Source organism: Lepisosteus platostomus, chromosome 1 (genome assembly GCF_059453375.1).
Source record: "Lepisosteus platostomus isolate fLepPlt1 chromosome 1, fLepPlt1.hap1, whole genome shotgun sequence".
NCBI classification, from domain to species: domain Eukaryota; kingdom Metazoa; phylum Chordata; class Actinopteri; order Semionotiformes; family Lepisosteidae; genus Lepisosteus; species Lepisosteus platostomus.
In genome coordinates this window covers 44052568-44074477 of record NC_142611.1, presented here as the reverse complement: position 1 = coordinate 44074477, position 21910 = coordinate 44052568, and the positions used below count along the sequence as shown (strand labels likewise).

At 38.2% G+C, this 21910-nt stretch overlaps 1 protein-coding gene across 1 annotated transcript in view; it reads left to right on the top strand.

Moving 5' to 3' along the window:
- The window catches only part of grk4 (G protein-coupled receptor kinase 4), a 100680-nt gene that overhangs the window by 47389 nt on the left and 31381 nt on the right, over positions 1-21910 (top strand). The window contains exons 3-5 of the mRNA XM_088629695.1: positions 10508-10620; positions 11894-11971; positions 12728-12828. Coding sequence (XP_088485821.1) covers positions 10508-10620; positions 11894-11971; positions 12728-12828 — 292 coding nt within the window. The remainder of the gene's footprint in view (positions 1-10507; positions 10621-11893; positions 11972-12727; positions 12829-21910) is intronic.

The window sequence follows — 21910 nt, the reverse complement described above, 5'->3', positions numbered from 1 at the left end:
CTTAAAGTGTCTCTGCTTTGCATTCAGAAATCTTCATTAGACAAAATAAGCAATCTTTTTAAGGTGAAGAAGAGACATTATGAAACTTGTGGTATCACTGTTATTTGGTTTCATTTTTTGATAAGATTTTATCACTCTGCTAACTAATGTTATGTATTAGGGCAATCATGAATGAACACAAACTCAACAAATGCTTTAAATTTGCGGTGGGGTACCACAGTGGTAGGGCAGGCTGAGAGAAGATTAAAAACACACTTTGCCCTGCACGTATCTCGAGATGGGCTTCTACTTCCATGTTCCATTGCCAGCCCGTGCCTTTAAGCTCAGCAGGCTCACTGGTGTGCAGGATTCAAATTTTAAATGAATATATGCTGCTATTTGGAAAGTGGAAAGTTGAGATTTGCAGGGATTTTCTGTAAAGCCACACTCTAAATCAGGAATGTAGCGCATCCTGGGCCTGGTGACGCACAGCCGCTTGTCGTTCATTATCAAGGACATTCTCCTCTCCCTGTGGATGAGAAGCTGGAGATGGTGCAGCAGTCATGATGCAGAAAACCTTCCTGTGCCAATATTACGATGGGTCAAGTCAAACACGGAGACACAAAGTCTGTATGGCACTCTTAGAATGCATTAAGAAGATAGATTGTACGGATTTTTCACCACTGTTATTTAACTGCTATCCAGAAAAGTGCTATATGAAGTTCGTGTAAGCAATTTTATTATTATTATTATTATTATTATTATTATTATTATTATTATTATTATTATTATTATTATGAAAATGACTACTCAGTCCTGGATAGCAGTTTAGATTTTTTTTTATATTGCAAGCACCCTTTCTGTTCTTCTATCATCTGCAAGTGCAACAGGTTTAGTCCTTGAATTTGCACTTGCCTTTACTCTTTTCTTTCCCCTATTACACAAACTTTTTGTGTTCATATAACCCTCTGTGGGAACATTCATGTCTGTCCGTGAAACCAATATTTTCTTGTGCATTCTTAAAAAATACAGTAAGTGGATAGAAAATATGAAATACTTGCCAGCAAATATATCACCCTGCTGACATACCCAACTGGCAACCCACTGAGTCTCAGCAGGTGTGAGCCTGGCCAGTACCTGGATGGGAGACCTCCTGAGAAATTTGAGGTTGCTTCTGCAAGAGGTTTTAGTGGGGTCTGTAGGGGCCAGTCACTCTGCTGTTTATGTGGGTACTAATGATGGGTTCACTATACTGTAAAAAGGGTGTCATCCTTGGGCTGATGCATAAAAAAAATTGTTATGCTTTTATAGCGCTTTTCTGTCGCTTTCTGCGACACTTTGACACTCCACTCATAGCCCTTCACAGGTATTGGGGACTCCCCTCCACCATCACTAATGTGTAGCCCCTACCTGGGCGATAAATCTAGTTAATTGATGTTGATTATTAGTAAGGCCATGACAGGTAAATGTGAGGGGGAAATTTGGCCAGGACACAAGGGTTACAACCCTCCTCTTTTCGAGAAACGTCTTGGGATTTTTGAATGACCACGGAGAGTCAGAACCTTGTTTTTACAGCTGCCTTTTGACTGCCAATAACATGCAATAAATAAGCATTATAATTAACACATAAACGGATTGTATGTTTACCAAGGCTCACACCATCCCTGTATTATTATAATTGAATGCCAGCTGTCTTCAAGGTTTGACGTCTATACAATGTTTTGCATATAATAGATGTATTCTATAATGGTTAAAACCTTACCCACTCTACAAATTAAGCAACTGACATGGAGCTCATTTTATTCACTCATTTCGTTCATCCATTAAGTTGTAAATGTGGTCAAATTGCATATTTTACATTTCAAACTTGAAGCTCCCATAGAGAGTTAAGTTATCCCAACAACATGTATTCTATAGCATATCAAGATATATGGTGCAGTATATGTAAATTCTTATGAGCTTAATGAGTAAATTAATTATGCACTGCCAACCAGTTGACAATGAATGAGTATGATATTGTTGTGGCTGGTGGTGCTAGCTAGATGTTTGCATTTCCCAGCAGGATTACCTTACAATGGGTATTGTCTCAGTGTTTACACAGCTGTCAAACAGGCCTTGAGGCAGGTAAACATGACGCAACATGATACAGGTCATCAAAGGAGTGGTACTAATAGACATCTTGGGTCAAACTAATTCACTGTACTCCACATATTGTTACAGCAAAGCTAAAGCCATGGGATACAATATCCTTTCAAACTGTTGGCTTGATTCTACATGCTCTGTTACAGGTGGACACTAGATATCAGTCCCTTATTTGTGAGTTTTAGTATTTATTTAAAGATGGTTATTTTATGTACTTTGGGGTAAAGAAAGTTTGGAACCTCTAAATTTTCAACTCAACTTCCTCTAAAAATCAGGCCAGCAGCTGTATCACCCTGCAACTGACAACCCACTAAAGCTCAGCAGGTGTGAGCCTGGTCAGTACCTGGACGGGAGACCTCCTGGGAAAACCTAAGGCTACTGCTGGAAGAGGTGTTAGTGGGAACAATAGGGTAGGCTCACCCTGTGGTCTGCGTGGGTCCTGATGCCCCAGTATAGGGGGGGAGTCCCCATTACTTGTAAAGCGCTTTGAGTGGAGTGTCCGGAAAAGCGCTATATAAGCGCGAGGAATTATTATTATCAAATTAGTAATACTAGTAGTATTTTGCAACTTAATTTGTATTATTTTTTCTTTCCATTCGCAAGCCCACCAATAAAAACAAGTTACAAAGATTTCTAAAACATTCTTGTGTACATACTGTATACTTATAGACATCTCACATTCAATTCTCATGTATGGAGATTTTTATTTGCAGAGTAGGAAAACTTTGTCTTGGAGATTGGTTTAGATTTGTCTTTTGTGGATGTGCCTGTAGCACATAATTCAAAACAAGCGGGATACGCTGTGGTACAACGCGGTGGGCGTGTCGCATCAAAACGCATAATTTCGCGTCATACCGAGCTTTACCGTATACAAATTTGATTATTTTAATAGTATCCGGAATCACCTCGTTAAAACCTCCAGGTGGAGCTAATAAAGCTTAACCCCTCATGTACAGCATTTGAGCTGTCACCAGAAAACACCCGGTTTCGAATCTCGATCACTTTTGAGGGACAATCTTTATTCAATTAAGAATTTAAGTTGTATACTCTTTAGACTTTTAAATTTAAACTGTGCATTACAGCATGTTAATCATTATACATTAAAAAGTTGGTATATTTTATTAAAGCAAGATTGCTCAGCTGGACAAAAGTAGTCAACCTACCACCTTTATCATAAATATTTTAATTATGCGGAAATATTTTATGCATCGAAGTCTTTACCGAAGATATTACTAATAGTATTAATAATGAATTACCTTGGACAAGCTGTAAACTCTGGTTTACAAGGTCTAAAAGTATTACCCTGGTCCACATTCTTTGTAATCGTCTTTGTAAACGAAAATACTTTATTTTTTCATTGACAAAAAGTAACACCACAGCATTTCGTAGATCCGATCACGCATTAGTTTCCAATCATACAAAGTACGTCTTGAGAATCTCCGATTCACCATGCCTTTCACATGCTCATAAACGATATTAATTTAGAAACATAAACATATTATGTAAGCTGTACTGTATATTGTTGGTCTTGGTGGTTTAAAGAAAAAATACACACCAGTATTCCATGTCTCCCTAAACATTTTAAGCATCAAAGTCCTGCATGTGGTTATTTCGGAAACATTTTTACGTGCTCCTTCTGACCATATTACTGTATGTTTATATACTTTGTGAAAATTGATCATTTTAACCTTTTCTGTGAATATGCTCATTATCAGAGTAAACAAAAGCATACTTTTAAAATTTGATTTATAGGGAATAATATGGATTTGCGGATCTAAATAAATTAATAACGATATAACTGTATTCATGTACTGTTGCACAAACAGCAGTATAAGACTTTCCATTGTTATATGTATTGCTGTTTCAGTGTTTATCACATGACTGCATCGGTGGCGTGATGGTTTAAGTGACTGACTTATAACCCTGAGGTCGGGTGCTCAAATCTAGCTGTTGCCATGAGTTTTCTTTTAACAAATAAACATTTCTTTGAAGAACTAAAATAGCAAATATTATTGGCATTATATTGACATTTTTTATATTTCTAGATATCACAACATGTTCGTACTGTATGTACACAGCGGTACCGCAGGGTGTAGGGCGCAAATCCACGTGAGCCCGAAAGCCATACATTAAAGTTGTGCATTCGCCTGGCGCTGCGCGGTTTTCGCACCCCTGTGTCCTCTCTCTCTCTTTCTCTCTCTCTCTGCGGGAGTGCATTGTGACTGTTTTCACAGCCTCCACTGTCGTTTTTAAGCCATTTTTTTTTACCACCATTTAAGATCTGGATGACCTTAATTCATCCAGAAATTTCTTGGAAGAACCCTGGTCATCTGTCAGCTTTGACAACATGGCTGGGTAGCTTGTTCCACACTCCCACAGCCCTCTGTGTATAAGAAGTGGTTCTTGTTTTTGGTTGCACTTTTGTCCTCCAAATCATGCTTCTTTGTTGATACTGTACAGGTTCACTGAGTTGACTTTGTAAGTGCCTTTGAGGATTTTGAATACTTGAATGAGGTCCCTTCATAATCTCACTGAAGGACATTTCCTTAGCCAAGGAATGTATCTCTAAAGTGTAAAGTGTAATGTGGTGATCAGAACTGAGCGCATTAATGTAAATGAGGTTTTACTTGTACAACTAGTGAACAAATTTAACATGACTTAAGTCAAATGCTAAGTTTTCAACTTTTTATTCTAACATGTCTGCTTTCCCATATTTTCTAAAAGATGTAAAGTATGTGTCAGTTTAAACACCTGAACATTTTTAGATCTATCTCAGCATTTTTAGACCATTACTAGCATCTTCAAACTTATTGTGTCTCATTTTGTACATGTAGTTTGTGTTTGCTAGTTGCATGTGATACTCCATATTTGTCTACATCAAATTCAGTTCTATCTAAGTGAAATTACATTTCTTTTGCACATTCTACAGTGTTTGCTAATCCAACCTAGTTTGGCATTATCTGTAAACCTTAGTTATAGTATTCACTCCTTTTATTTACTCTCCGTTTTCTTTTACCCAGGTCTTAATTCAAACATTCCCAATACATTGAGTGCTTTCTACCTGCAATTTGAGAGAAACTTTATCTTATCTCATCTATGTTGACTATCTCCAAGAATCTTATTTCCATATCTGTGGTTCTACAACTCTAATTAATGTTTCTATAATCTTATATATAACCATATATAACCTTAGACGTATTGGTCTATAATGACTGGGATCAGTTTTATCAGCCTATTTGCAAACCTGTTACATTAGTAATTTTCTATGCAGTGGGCATTACCCGTGTCTTGAGTGAATATTAGAAGAGCTTTGTTAATGGTGTCTGAGTAGCATTTCTTGTTTCTTTTATGTACAATTGGTGGAATAGCATTAGAGCCCTGAGATTAGTTTCCGAAATGCTTTTAGTATCTGTATGGACTTCTGTGCTAATAATGTTTAATATAGGGCTTTGTGTTTGCTCAGCCCGATGCATGTTGTATGTTCATTCTTGGTAAACGCCAAGTGATATTGATTAAATACACAGTCCTTTCCATGTATTGATCTAAACATTACCCATTTTATCTCCGAGACACTTTACCTTGTCTTTTAATATTCTTTTGCTGTGTAATACTGTAAAAAAATATTTTGTTTTTGCCTCCATTGCAATATTCCTTTCTACTGTATTTCTGGTTTGTAATTATCTTGGTCTTGTTCTTTTTATAGAGTTTATAATGAACTTGGTTTCATCCTAGTCCTGTTCTTTTTATACATTTTTATACATTTTATAAAGTACCTTATTTCTCCTTATCTTATTCTTAAGTGAATTACTGAGCCATTTTGGTCACAGGTTTCTAGTCTTTGATTTATTACCCCTGGGATAAATCTGTTCTTTGCTTACATTTTTGTTGATTTACACAACTTTTAGATGTGGTGGTCAGGGGATCAATACTAGTGTTAGCACTAGTACAAGTATAATTTTTAGGTTTTCTATTAGCACATGTACCAGGAAAAGACAATACTTCTAATCTTTTGTGTGAGGAAAAATTGTAGGTGGGTGGTAGTTATGAACAGTCTCTTATTTAAAGTAAAATCATATTGTTATTGTCATCACTGTGCCAGAGGGGTGGCTTATGGAGAATATTTTATAGGTCTTTTCAAGTATTCAACACTTCTAGGAACTGTACGAGTTGCTAAACTGGTTCAATTAAGTCAATAATTAGTGGAATTTGGGCAGATAAGTACTGAGCTGTATTATGTAGACATAGCATTTCACCAGGACAAGGAAAGTACACACTTGCTCTACCACATTAATGGGAATACAGAAAATAGTGACATTTTTCCCGTAGTAGATTTTTGGTTATGCTATAAATATTTGCCTTTTATTTACTGTTTGCTTTAAGGCCCACTTGATTCAATAAGCTACATAATACTGATGTGTTTGTGCCCAGTGTGTTTTGTGCTTGTGTGTCTTATTTTTATGTCTGTATTCCTTATTTTTAATATAACACTATATTAATAGTTGTTTCATGGGTTTCAATTATTGCTAAAACAAACTCCTGTAAGGATCAAGCAATACTTTCAAGAAATAAAAAGAAAACAAACTGTCAGCTCTTATGGTAGGTGGCTGTCCCTGATGAAATAATGTTGATTAAGGGAACATAATACAAATATATTTTAAATGTATTATGTATAGTTTCTTCATTCATGAGTATTAGGTAACACTTTAGAAAATAATACCATTACAATAATTTCACTCTTTTTTTCAGATCTTTTTTTGATCTAAACAAACAATTAAATAAACCGGCAAGCTCAAATTTCTAAAAAGAATATTGTTTTTAGGAACTCTCTTGGGGTCGCCCTGGTGTGCGGTTTATTGGTTACATGCTAAAGTGGTCTTGCGTTGCACAGATTTCCCTAATCACTTTTTCCCCTGCCTGAGAAGCTGTGGCATACACAGGTTTCACAAAGGCACAAAATGATTGTTAGTAATGAGTGGCAAAGTTCTAGAAGCCATTTACACATTTACACGAAGTGGGCATCACGGGGTGGGGGGGGGGGGGGGAGGCTTGTATGTCTTGTTTTTGAAATACACATACAGATTTGTTTCAAAACATAATTATCATTTTGCTAATGTTATAAATGATAACAGTATTTGTGTACATTTTCATGTTTCTGTGTCAAACTCTATCAGTTCTGTTGACTGATTTTGTCTTATGGAAAAGCCTAAATATTCTACCTTCAGACCAAAGCTCAGAGGTTGAAAATGACGGATAAACTAACAGCACAGCGAACGAGGCCACCAAGTCCCCAGTATAACTATTTGGTGCAACATAGCAGTACTATCTGCTGGCTGTTAGGGAGATCAGGAGGCTTCTAGAATCCCACCAATAGTATTGATTACTGTTTTAAATATCTGGGTCACTTAGTCGTGTTATTTTATTGCTATTACGTGACAACTGGTGATACTCTGGGACAGAGTACCTCTGTAGTAGATTCTGGCATTGAATGTTTTTAACCCCCTGTGCACCTGTAGCTAAATGGAGTGAGCTTTGCAGATCAAAAGGATGCCTATACACACGCCAGTTACTCTGATTCAGGAGCATAGCTTTGGGGGACAGCATGAATGGTGGATGAGTGAACCGCATCTGAATACCTTGTGAGCAGTATAGCTGGTGTTATCTGGTGTGTTTATGCTAAACGTACAGTCTGTCATACATCACACTTCTCTTCTGGGATTTTGAACTTTGTTCACAGCTGGTGTTATTTTTATTCTGGGGAATCCCTTTTATAGCTGGGCAACATTTATTTGTGCAATAAAACAAAGGCTGTGAAAGAAAGCCACCAATGTATTAAATTACATTGAAGTACAAACATGGGAGTCTTGTTTTACAATACTCTAAACGCATTTTTACAAGTCTACTTTTTTATAATTTAGACTTTTTATTTGTAAATGATGTACAATCTTCTGTACACCACCGATCCTAAAGGAAGTGTTCAACAAGTTTAATTTGTGTTGGTACATCCAGCTTTCAAATCTTCGACGGCTTACCTGTAAAAGATAAATAAAATTAGTCATAAATATAACTCTGTTCTGATATGACACAGGTAAATATGAATGCGCCAAATATAAATGGGACACCCTATATAATATATAATTGGACACCCTTTATAATTGTGCTTTACTCCTTAAGGGGATGAGAGAGACCAGTTCAGCACAGATGATCCTTCCTCACTGCTGTGCTGCAACAATTTAATTTTACGATATTTCACAATGCCCATCTGACAGTTTTACTTGCATGTTAGCCGGTTGCACTGTTCTTTTATAGCACGTCTCATCCGGGAATAATAAGTTTGAACTCATGAAACTGGGTGGATTCAAACACAAGTACTGTGAGAGCGCATGTGAAAACCACAACTTGAGCTTTGCTGGCTTTAATGCAGGGGCCACAACAATTTCCCAAAATAAACCTGCTGCACATTTGGACGCGATATGACTCACTGGTGCATATTGCAAAACTGAGAAGCCGTTACTTAATGCAGTAGAACACTCTGAGGCATAATTCCAAGGTCAGGTGTCAAGGTTTGTGAGTTCGTGTACCCAGATGTGTCTGTGCTTGTTTGGGTCAGAAATGTAAAAATATATATGTAGACTTGTGATATATTCAGCAGAACTTAAATTTTCTGTACCTGTAAGCACTGTTCAGAATGTACATTGTAATCCGTGTAATATCATTCTGTGTCATGAACTTTACCCATGTAGCTTAGAAAGCAACTTGATAAGGAACAATTAATGGGACACGCTTATTTAAATATAGGAGCAATTTGACGGTTGTTTGGCAGGTAGAAATTCCTTATATCTTTTACTGATAATGTCCCCTCTGAGTCAACTGTGGCAGTTAGACTTATGTTTGAGTTTCTTATTGTCATCTTTTGTGTTTTCATTTCTTTTCATTTTCCTTTGCTTTGCAAAATGCTGAAATCGTTAAGCCTGAATCTTCTGTCAAGCTGTATTTCATACCTGCATTATATTTCCCTAGATGCAGCGGTATGTAGTATCTTTTTTAACACCATTTAATCAATTGTTTGTACTTCTGCGATGGCAGGAAATTAAGACATAACACCAAGTCTCCTAGTTCTCCCCTAGACATTTAAACTACTGTAGTACTTGCATTTTATGATTTGAATGGTTTGCGTACAGAAGGCTTTAGTAGTGCAAGCATGCATTGTGGTTACACATATAGCACTTGAATTAAATTTTTTCTATGTAAAGTGAAGACAATTGCTTATGCTCAAATCTGCCTTCCACATGAAGACAGCTTCATGACTCTTGAGGTGAGGCCTCACATCTGTTTGGGGATTGTTGATTGAAACACATTTCATACGTCACCCAAGCTGGACTGAAATTCCAAGGCTCTCAAGCGTGTTAGGAAAAACAAACTTCTGCTATGATACCATAACAGTTTAAAACAGCTATTCTTCTCGAACTGGTTTAGCTACAATGACATCAGTGTTTCTCTCACTAGTTCTGGTTTGAAGAGCAGCTTTGTTTTCCTGCTGTAATACAATTACGTTCATCCATAATTCAAGTCTCTTGATTTAGATTTGCAGTAAGAACAAATGAGTCTTAACGAATTAGTGATAGAGTGCGTCTAGCATAATAAAAAGGGGAGGAAATTAAACGAAAAGATATTGCAGAACTTTTGCTGTTTAAAAATCTAACATTTCACAACAAAATGTTACATTTTTTGATGAACATTTTATTGCCCATTGTAAAAATTCAGAATACCGTTGATTACAACCAGTGAATGTGTAACACATGAAGTACTTGTAAGGTTAATGGATGAACCAGAAAAACATGGCACATTTCAGTAATGTTGGGAGATTATTAGCTTGGAGAAGAGTGGTTCGGAGTGTTAAATATTCGTAAATTGTCTATGAGGAAACCTGCAGAAGTATAACAGTTTAGAAAAGTGAGAATCCACTTTTCTAATAACCCCCTTTAAACAGTGAAAAAGAAATCCATGTCAAATATGGATGAAGAAACCAGCGTCAAATGCTGTTTTTCAATTTTCTTTCATTTAATGTTCGGGACGTGTTTGAAGGAAACACCCAGTGTAGATTTTGATACTTAATCAATCTTCTTTTGCAAAATAAATGAATAATTACATGTTTTGAAAGCTATCTCTCTCCCATTCAGAAGTTGAATTGAAAATAACTAGTTAAAAGAGCTTAAAAACATATTTTTCCCAGGAGAGAACTACAGTATAACGACAACAAAGAATTAAAGAATGCTTTTTTCATGTGATTGGATGCTATGTTTTTACAAGGTTTTTGGAAGGTGATATGTTTTTGCAAGGTTTAATGATTTCTCGTTCTTAGTTTTTATCTTTTGCTTTCGATCTCCAGAGAGGGATTATTCCAGCCTTTGTGAAAAGCAGCCGATTGGAAGACTTCTCTTTCGACAGTTCTGTGATACCAGGCCAGAGTTGAAACGGTGCATTGAGTTCTTAGACGCTGTGGTAAGTGTTTTTCCTTTGACCTCACTGAAATGTTTCCTGTATCACATAGCTGTGTTAATAGCTTGGTAGATGGCTGGTGCTGTGTATGGCCTGGGATGTCTTGAGTATAAATCTCTCCTGGGGCCACAGGCCTGGACTTTCATCATGAACCATGCCACAGAAAGGCATGGAGCGTAGGCATATTTTATTCAGCACATTCAAGCTGTACAGCGTTGGTCAGCTTTTATAAGTGTTGTTAGTAATAGTTTGAAAAATAAAAAACTCAATCATAAAAAACACAAAACTAAAGAAACCTGTGTGGTGAAAATGAGATTTCGTATGTTTTTCTGTAACTGATTATTTGAATAGTTCTGTGAGGAAACCGATTTACCAAAAGATGTAGCTGATCTAAAGAATAAACAAGCTGTGTCTTGTTGCACACAGTTTATATTATCACACATAAAGAGGAAAGCTCATTTTATATTACTTATTTTTGACCATTTATTTGGAATATTACAGTTCAAACAGCACTTAAAACTGGCATGCAGTTGTTTTGCTAAATGTGGCTATATTTTAATGTACCGTCATCAAGGGCTCTTCAATGAAAGGACATGCTGATGGTCTTTCAGTATTCACCTCATCTATGATGAAACTTAATGATCTGAGATTTATTCACTCCAAAAGCCAATGGAGTAAGAGGATTCAGTGTTCTGCGCCCGCATTTTCTTGTGGTGAATTGTATCATATTCCCACAGTCCTTGCTTTTGCTGTGTCTGGGATTGTGTTTTGTAATTTTGCCATAAATTTAATCACAAATGTTTTGATAACGTTCCGCTTTTGACCTGGGTCATTAATCAGCCTAGTTTATTGTTATTAGTAAGATCAAAATTCCAGAGAAACCCTTTATCTGTCAATGTAAAAAAGCTGCTTCTTGGTTTCTCTATTCTGGTTGTATCCTATTTTCCATTTTCCCCTATGAACTGCCTCAAAATAGGAATCTTACCTGTTTTTTAAATTCACATTGCTCCAAGAGTTATTTTCCTACCTAGTGACTGCTTTGACAGTACAGAAACAGTGCCTGTGTCAAATATTGACACATTTCTTAATATTTTATGGAAATATAAAAATGATTTCTCAGCTGCCTTTCTTATACAATGAGACCATGGGAGTACCACACAGTATGTTGTATAAGATCTGGCTGTTGAGCATGTACTGTACCTCACTATTAATCCATTAACACAGGGCTGTGATTATTTTCAGAATGATGTTAACATGAGATTTCTGTCTTCAACAGGTGGGGTATGAAGTGACACCAGATGAGAAGCGGAGAGACTGTGGGTTGAATATTTTAGACACGTACTTTAATAATGGGGTAAATACGACTTTGCTCTTACTCTCCAAATATTTTTGATAAACCTTCTTAACCTGAAAGCATGGGTACTGAAGCACCGCTATTGCTTTGCTTTTTTGGTATGCAAACCCCAGACGATCACAATACCAAAGATGGTTCTGGGGAACTATTTCACTTTTGTTTTACACGGTAAAGCAACAGAAGAAAGCTTAGCCCTGCAACATGCTACCAGTTAACTGTGAATTGTTAAGATATTGAGGATAAACTTGACTAAATTCACAGAAATGCTGACGTTTGTCCTTCATGGAATTGTCCCAGGATGCATTTATTAAACTATTAATTTGACTTGAGTACTGTACATTTCTCGAGACTAATGAAATTAGATGATTTATGTGTGTTTATCTATAGGCTCTATCATGTAAAAATGAGTAATTCAATAATGCCGCTACACAATTTGATGCACAAGGTTGTAACAGACCTGTGACATCATTTAGTTTTTTCCAAACGCCCTAACATAAATCTCTGGATTTTAAAAAAATGCTTCCTCAAGCTGGTCAGTCTGCGGTGTTTTAATAAACTGCTGATAATAAAATGAGAAATGACATGGCTACTGAACCGATTTTGGAAACATGAGAAATGATTCATACCCCGGCTGTCAGAGATTAAAAGTTCAGGCCGTATTTTTGTCAGCCCTGATGTACTTTCAGCACTCAAGGGTTATCTGTAGTATAAATGAGAACCAAGCTTATTTTTTTTCTTTCTTTCCTGTATTTTTAGTCAGCAGCCCATTTACCAGAAATACCTCAGGAAGTTGTACGAGATTGCCGTGAGAAACTGGACCAGAGTCCCTGTAAAGAACTCTTTAAAGAGTGCACTAGGTAGGTTGCGCTTTTGCTGTCGAGTTCTAGGCCTCTGTGTCAACCAGTTGTGTTAAAGGTGTCAAGGTTTGCTCTTCTCTCTGAGGTAGGACAAAAATAATGGGTTAGATACTAATGGATTGGTCGAAGTCATGTGTGAGCTCAGGATACAATATAAAAGTTCTTTGCTTGTCTGTAAGAATGCATTGTAAAGGTTGGATCATGAGGCTATAGAGAAACTGAGTAAGATCCCTGTCTGAAAAGCTCACTTTTTTGGAAAATTTCCCTTAGAAATCTCCCCCAACCCCCCATCACCCGACACATACACAATGCCCTCACTTCTGTTGAGATAACGGTATCCTTGGGTGCAGACGTGCATGTTTTCAGCTGTGTCAGTACTGTAGTGCAGGAAGTGTGACCAGGCTTTGGCTGCATTCAGAGCTACAGAGCCGCCACTGACGCTTTATACACGTCCCAAGTTTAGACTTGCTATTTCCTTTTTCATCACCGTTGCATATGTGGGTTCACCAGCCTTGGGAGAACAGTGTTCTTTCATTAACACTAGTGCATTGCAGACATTCTGTAGTGTAACTTCCTTTTGCAAGCTGTTGCAGACAGCATAAGAATATGCATGCAGCATACAGCATGCTAGGTCCAGAAAAAAAAGTTCAGGCCTGAACCAAGAAATGTCTTCCTGTGCCTGCAGTCTCGGTTGGTAGGGTAGCAGAGCTGAGTCTTGGCGTTACAATTTAGGGGAAAATAAGCTGATGAACAAAAGTTCAAATATATTTTATGGCAGTCCAGAGTTACTTACATAGGTGACTCCTTTATGCAAAGCCCAATTGCAGAACTACAAAAAAGATCATTCATATCAGCATAGTGTGCTGTATAGTGCAAATCATACTGTAGTTCTTAGCAGCCAGCATTATAAGAATGCATACTTATGGATAAAATCTTATTTCTTCCCCACATTCCCAGTTGTTAGATTTCATTAATTCAATAGTTCTGTACTTTCTATTTCCTCAGCTTTCTGTGAAACATAGTTCCACTATTAGTGTGTATTTCTTCACATACTGTATTTGTTGGTTCCCTGTCCTTTCAGATATTCTTGTCCTGTTCAAATCTTAAAAAAAAAACATTTATGCTATTTTAATACATTTACATCTTTTGCTCCCATTTATTCCCTCATTTGCAAAAGCAAATCTTAATTTCATGTCTAACAAGTGCTTTCGGGTGTTAACCTTTTAGAACAGAAGACATCTTGGCCAGCTGGTTTCTTTCACTCTGTGAACTGAAACTGGTGCATCCGTTTTAGTGCTATGAAGGAGACAGAAAACAGAGTAGAGTCCTGCTGGCATCCAGTAATTGCTGTGTAGCTACAGAAGGAGCACCCTGCTAATTTGATCCCCACTGGCATTCATTACAATCCATATCACCTCACAATCGTCCGCCTATAGTCCACATAACACTGATTCCAACAGGCATTGTACACACTGTGCTGTATGTTCCTGACAGGCCAAAGAGTGTGACACATTTAGTCCTCAATTTGTAACTTCACTTCAGAATCACTCTGCTTCCACAGAAGTGCGTTAGACTGATTTTATGAAGGTATCAAAGCTACTTGGAAGGTGACATTGTGTTGTAATCAGCAAGCTGATGGTCCAGTGCTCTATTATATTTCTGTTTCATTACTGAAACTGTCTCAGCTAGACAGTGCCTCTGCATTCAGGAGTTTGGAAGGTTGTAAATGCTGCTAAATTTATCACTGGGACTAAAACTACTCATTTTTTCTCTACATCTGATAAACAGAAATGGGCAGTCTACCTCGAACCTTAGTACTAAGGAATCCTGTAGTATCAAAATGCTAAAGATCTTTATTTTATTACATCAGCCAGTACAATAATACAGTATGGTTTAACAGTAGGATATCAACAGTGTTTTTTTAATTCTACACAAACTTACACAGAAAGCAACAACAGCAACAGTTTATTTTTAAGGATCCCTAAAATAACAACAATAATAATAATACCTTGCGATTATATAGGGCTTTTCTGGACACTTCACTCAAAGCACTTTACAGGTAATGCGGTGGCTCCACCACCACTACCAATGTGCAGTCCCGGCCCCGCCTGCATGATGCCATGGCAGCCACAGTGTGCCAGAATGCTCACTACACATCAGCTATCAGTGGGGAGGAGAACAGAGTGATTAAGTCAATCCACAGATGGGGATTATTAAAGGATGATTGGTAAAGGCCAATGGGAAACTTGGCCAAGACACTGGGGTAAAACTCCTACTATTTTCAAGAAATGCCCTGGGGTTTTTAATGACTTTTTACAGTATAGTGTCCCTGTCACTATGCTGGGGCATTAGGACCCACACAGACCGTAGGGTGAGCACCCCCTACTGACCCCTCAAACACCTCATTCAGCAGCAACCTTAGTTTTTCCCAGGAGGTCTCCCATCCAGGTACTGACCAGGCTCACACCTGCTGAGCTTCAGTGGGTTGCCAGTTGTGAGTCGCAGGGTGATATGGCTGCTGGCGAACTTGACTACAGTAATGTAAATATTGGTATGTTTAATTAGTCAAAGCTGTGCTGTTTAAAGAAGAGCAAACAACTAACAGCAAAGGCTAGACAGCAGTTCTTTTCACATCTTTAACGCCACAGTGATAGTATACAATGTGCAGTATTTATGTTGTTTTCAGTTAATCTGTTTTTCCATTGTAAACACTAAACTAGCTAGTGCCTTTTGACATACACTGAATCTAAAAACAAAAATATCACTGTTTTGTTGTTAAGGAAGGGAGCTGGGAAGTGTTCATGAAAAGTTGACTTCCTCACTTTGTCAATGAGGAGTTAAGGGCCTTAGGCTGAGCTCGATGACTGGGGTTACTGCATTTGCATATGGGATTGATAATGAAATGCTGATGCAGACAACACAGATGATGCCAGAACCAGTGTTGGTGTAATTCCTGCTTCACCTGTTGACATTTCGCTATTGGTTTTGTGCCTCTTGAGTTTAATTTCCTCAAAAAACTGGTGCAAATACTGCACTGTTTGTGCATGTGTGTGTGTTCCTGTTTTGGTGTTTCACTATGAAACAAAAATGGTATGCTAAAGCTTTTTTGTAACAGAGGACTAGACAGGCTTCAAATGTCGCCTTGAAATTTTGTATAACAAAAGGGCTGTTTCTTGTAGAATATAGAAGATCCATTACTGCCCTGCACAATAGTTGTTGTTAATGAGCTTTTTTTCAGGAATACTCAGAAATTATTGTTTTAGGAACCTCCATCGCGCACCATGCAGAGCTAGATCACCCTGTGAAGGCTGTGTTCAGTGTGGGTTTGCAGACTGTAAGCCTCTTTCCTGCTGGTGCATGCATCTTCTTTTTTTTTTTAGATATAACATGTGAGACGTCATCTCTTGACATGCTCTGTTTCATCTTAGGCACCAAGCCTACTTGCTAGAGCTGTTTTCTGTACTCGCCGTCTACGAGCATCTATTTTTGCACATCTGTGAGGTCAGAAGGACAGATGGTATGACGGCAATGAGGGCAGTCAAGCATTGCAGGAGGGAAGGAATGTAGGCAAAGGTCAAAAGCCAGCCGAGGGGTGAATGCACCTGAGGCTCCCACAGTGCACTCTGTTTGACCTTGGCTTTGAACTTTCTTTTCTCCTCCCACTCGCACAACAATATCCCCAAGTCTGAAATCTAAAACCACCTTCTTCAAACGGTTTTCAGCAAAACTAGCAAAGGAGCACTGTTCTCACAATAAATTTGCAGTGTACGGTATTCCTTCTTAGTTCTGGTACACACTGTGTTGATCTGGATTATATAAGCATTCATAAATTATTTAACAAAGGCCTGTACTTAGTGTTACAACTAATGTTGGCATTTGTTTTTCCTTACACAAACATGGGCCAGTTTTCCTTTTTTTTCCCAAGACATATCAGTAGACTCTCTTTTGTTTACCGATTCCACGACAACAGACATTGTCTACAGTAGCTCATGGAATAGTGTAGACCTGAATATCATAGATACTGGAGTATATACTTCTTGAGCTTTCAGCGTTGCTGTGTGCTGGCAGTTTCTCATGATTTGTGCTGACCTGGACCTTTATGAGCTCTTACACTTGTCACATCTGTGTTGCATTTTGCTGTGCCCTACAGACTGGCAGGTAGCTCAGAGACTTGTCAGGTTTGCCTGACTGCCTGTAAGATTCTCTTGTGTGGTTGTGTATCATTGGATTCAACTTGCTCTTCGTGTTTCAGGTTTGCTTGGACATTGTCTCTGCAATGAATTGAATCCATTCGTCCTCACTCGTTTGTGTACATTGGACATGCTCTGCATACGTTTGCACTGAAATGATCATTGGGGAAAATGCAAGTGATACCCTGACCACATCTTGGCAGCCCTGAGCTGTTTTAATTTTACATGCAAAGCAAACACAGTGACGCAAATATAGCCCTCATTGCATGCTCTTTTCTTGTCCCACAGTTCTTCTGTTCAGCTGTCACTTCAAGCTCTGTTTTGAAACCCAATATCCCATTCTTCTTGTGAGCTGTCTGTAATTTATATTGTGTCAGTTTGTTTTTTCCATTTCAACATGTTGAGTTTCTCAACAGTTTGCTTTCACTAGTCTGTTTAGCAAACCCTGAACAATTCTTCATTGTATGTACTGAGGTGAAACAGTCCTTATGCTGGCTGAGTTAATTTTGCTAAGTAAACTTATTGTATGTCAGTGAAGCTCCACAACAATTATGGTGGAGGTTTTCTTGAGAAATCCTCAAAAGTTCCTTGAGGAGGATGAATATGGGTATCCCAGTAAGCCAGGACCTACTTTAATGACTACAATAAATCATTTCAGGTACTGAACTGTAATTACTCAAGGCCTCTTTTCATTTTCTATGCCAGTAGCATAAAATGCTCTTATCAAATGTCTATGCCACCAAGTGCATTTTTAGTTTTTAGTGTTTTTGTCGTTGTGCAGGTAAAGAAACTGCTTGAGAGCCTATTACAAAACAAATTTTCATGACATCTTATTCCAAAACATTTCTCAAAGAAAACTAGGTAAATGGTGTATAAAGAGGTATTCTGCAATGAACATATTATAATATGGTTTCACTGTCATGATTTCACAAATTAGTATTTCTCTAATGGCCGGTAAAATGTAGCATTTTGAAATAAATGATTATTAAAATAGAAGGTATATTTTGTTGTTTAATGTGAGAGCTAATGGGTGGAATGCAAATATTATGTACTTGTAGGCGAGTTACAATTGAATATGTAAAGTGAAATGCTGGGAAAGCACTGTTTAACAGCCTTAAGAAAAGTTCCACTATTGACATCTGGTCCTGACTACAAACACATGCAAACATCCTGAAAAAATATACCTATCGCAACAGAACATCAGCGTAAACAGTGTGAAATGTAAATCATTTCAGTGACATAGTCAAATGTTTTAAACATCAGACCCTGTTTAAACAGCAAATAGCTACAGTAGGAACAGCCATAGTAAGATCAGGAGTGCAGAAATGTAAGTTTTAATTCTGGTGTTTACATGGTTTAGGGGATGATAAGCTGGATGGCTTGTTATTTTTGTCCAGTCTTCTTATGCCCTTTACTGTGTTGGATAGCATTGGTATGCTGTCTGTTTTTGGAGAGACACTCATTTTAAATGCTTTTATTGAAAACGTAATTGAGGAAATTAACATGTATTTTTACTTCCTACTTCAGGACTCCAGGAATTAAAGTCTCTCTCATAAATAGTCTGTAACTTCATAATCTTCCAGCCAAAGTAAACATCTCTTGCCAACGATGCTACACAGGCCTGGTGATAGAACCTATATATCAAGCCGGCATTTGAGTCATGGGGAAGACTGTTGTTCATGACGGACATATCAGTTTTTTAGCAACGATAAATGGATTTAGCTACACATATGTCTTACTGTGGGATCATATAATGCCTAATAAATGAGCCTATTTACAACAACTACAAAATCTCCAATGCCTTAGATGAAAAACAAACACTCTCCGTGTCTTAAATATCAGCTCATGCTGTGAAAGTATGTGCAACAGGACACATTACTGAGATTTGTGGCACATTTCCACCAGCAGATGTTGCACCACAGTGGGTACAAAGAAGCAGAAGAATATAAAAAAACGTAACTCGTCCTAACTGCTTCAGTACAGCCGAAGGTGGGGTTTTACATCTGAATTAAATCTTCTCAGCAGATTATCCTTCCACTCATTCCGGAATGTTCTTCATTCCAGAAAGTCTCTCTCAAAGGCAAGCTGTGTCAAATGGGCTTTGCATGTATGGTGTGTGCTGTGCCGGTTGTGTGTGAGAGTCTGGCCTGCACAGTGTGTTCTCCCTGTGTTCATGCGGGTTTCCTCCAGGTGCTCTGGTTTCCTCCCAAAGTCCAAAGACATAATGGTAGGTTCAGTGGCTTCTTGCAGAATTGACTCTGGTGTGAGTGTGTGAGTGTTTGTGTCAATGTGCACCCTGCAGTGGAGTGGCTTCCCATCCAAGGCCTTCTCCACCTTATGCCTATTGCTTGCTGGGATAGTCTCTGGCTCACCTGCAAACCCTGAAGTGGATGAAAGTGGTTACGGAAGTGATGGATGGAAAATGAGTTCTTACACATTATAGTTGAGGCGCCAAAATTTAAACCATGTTTTAGAGAGGTCAGAACACCCGGTGTTGCCTCATGCCACTTTTGGAATGTTTTCCCAAGTCTTTTGATGGTCCATTTTCTTGGTTTATCTTCATTTGTGTATGGATGAGTGCGCAACACTGTACTCAGTTTCAACAATTTCGATGCTGGTCGAGTCCAAGATAGGTGTCACTTTTGAGACATCCCGAAAAGTCTGTCCCTCCAGGTCCAACACTGCAAATGCACCAAATAGTTTGCTGTTGCTCTAACCAAACTGTACAGCCTTCTGCCTATGAACCGTGTCTATGGCAATGCAATAGAGTCTCGGCTGCTTAGTCTCCGTGTCCTGTCCAGTGTCCTCAGTGATATCGTGTTCACAGTGCTTCTCCTCTTGCTTTGTCTGTGAGCTACATCTCTGCAGTGACCCCATAGCTCTACGAACTCTTGTCTTCCTTTGCCTGGAGCATCCTCTGTGGGGTGGAGTGGGAAGTGAAGACGTATGAAGATCTTGCGCACCATGTGCAGTTGAACCTAAAGCTACATTCTGATGTTGCTCGTAGCGACCCAGTTGCCTCTCTTCACACGTCTGCTTCACAGGACAGTGAGGTGGTTTCCTTTTGAGGAGAAAAGCCAGGTGAAATGAGACACACCTGGGCTGATTGAGTAATTGGCGGGATTTCACATGAGGTAGAAGGCAAGATAGGACTGGCTCAGGGTGCAACTGACCAAGCCCCTGGGCTGATTGAGAGCTGGGGGAGAAAAGCCAGGTTGAAAAGGCTTTCACTCTCCAATCTAGACTTCAGCGTGGAAGGAAGCAGAGTGAAACACTTCTGATAATCCTGATCCTTCTGAATACTGTCAATGCTAAAATACCACAAAGCGATCAACTGCACACATAAATGCGGCTATGCTTTGAATTCATTCTTAAAGTACTTAAAGTTTTTGCAAAGTGTGCAATGAGTTTGAAATTAAATGAAAATCAAGATGCATTTCATCATTGAAAGCAACATATTTTCAGGTTTAAAATGAGATGTTTTGTTGTATTATTATTTTTAACACTGTTATGCTTTGCAACCACTGAACTGCAATAGATGTAAATATTTTCGGTACTAGTATAAAAGTCAATGCAAACGACTGAAATCTGATTCGGTCTTAGGCTATTGAAATAACATGAATCAATTAGTCAACAAGACCATGTTCTATCAAAACTTAAAACTGGATATCAATGAATCTGTAGTATTTATTCTTAACGATTTTAATAAATTGATGACGGGTGCTCTGAAGAGAATCTCTTTGAAGGATTGCTTCAGAATTTTAACCTTAACTTTTAAAGCCCTACCTACCAAATCCTCCCAATACTCACTCTCTCTCATTACACCTTATGCACTAAAGCAGGGCTTTATTGCTCTGCTGAGACATATCTTTTAGTACTTTCTTATTGCTACAAGCATCTTGGGGCAAATCTAAAGACCTTCTGTTTAGTAAGTGTCTGCCCCTTTTCCTTTTTCTATGTGTTTGTGTTTTAATCGCTATCTTTATTTCTGCTTAATATTATTTAGATTTGACTGTATTGTGTGTGCTTTTGTTTTGCCCCATAAAGTACTCCCAACACCCTTTTCATGTGCATGGGCACCACACTAAATCCTTGTTGTAAATCCTTGTAAAATGTAAGTGACAAATAACCAAGTAATTGCCTTTTCATGATATGATAGGGAAGTAGATGCTCCAATTTTAACCATGGCTTCAATATACTTGTGGTAAACCTGGATGGAAGCTGTATGAATGAAATCCACAGTTACAGTACAGGTTACAGTAGCATTTTACTTACTACTAGAGCAGATGACATGCAGTGTGTACCTGTATTATAGCTTCTTAAACAATCCCTGGGATTTAAAGAAAATAAAGGGGTTTTAACAAAAGTTATGGTCAATAGCCAAAATTACATTGGGGACCAGTTCCAGCTGGGATGAAACTAAGTCAATGTCTTGACCTTTTTTAGAACAAAAGACATATTGTATGACTTTTTATTTCTTCTTGTGCTCCCATCTCTTCATAATACTTACATAATGTTTCTCCAGCCTTTTGCCAATGTTCTCTGGGAGCTGGCTGACCCCACAGCCTGAAGGTTTTGCGATGTTCCATGAACCCAACAATGCGTGTGTGTTGCTTCCGAGCAGTGTGGGGGAGGGGGCTTCTGTTAAAGAATGCCCTCACTCTTCACTGTCGTACCTTGAATCTGTTCGATTGCACAAAGAGCCTGTAACATTTCTCATGTGCTCGCTGTTGTACTTGAAAAAACTACACAGTGCTTTTACATTCTATTGGAGATTCTGGAATTCCGCTTGCCAAAAGGCGTGGCTGCAAAAGGTCAAGTATTGTGAAACAAGGATATTATGAAATATTTTGTTAATGTAAACTTTACCTAAACATGAAATGGGCCTTCTT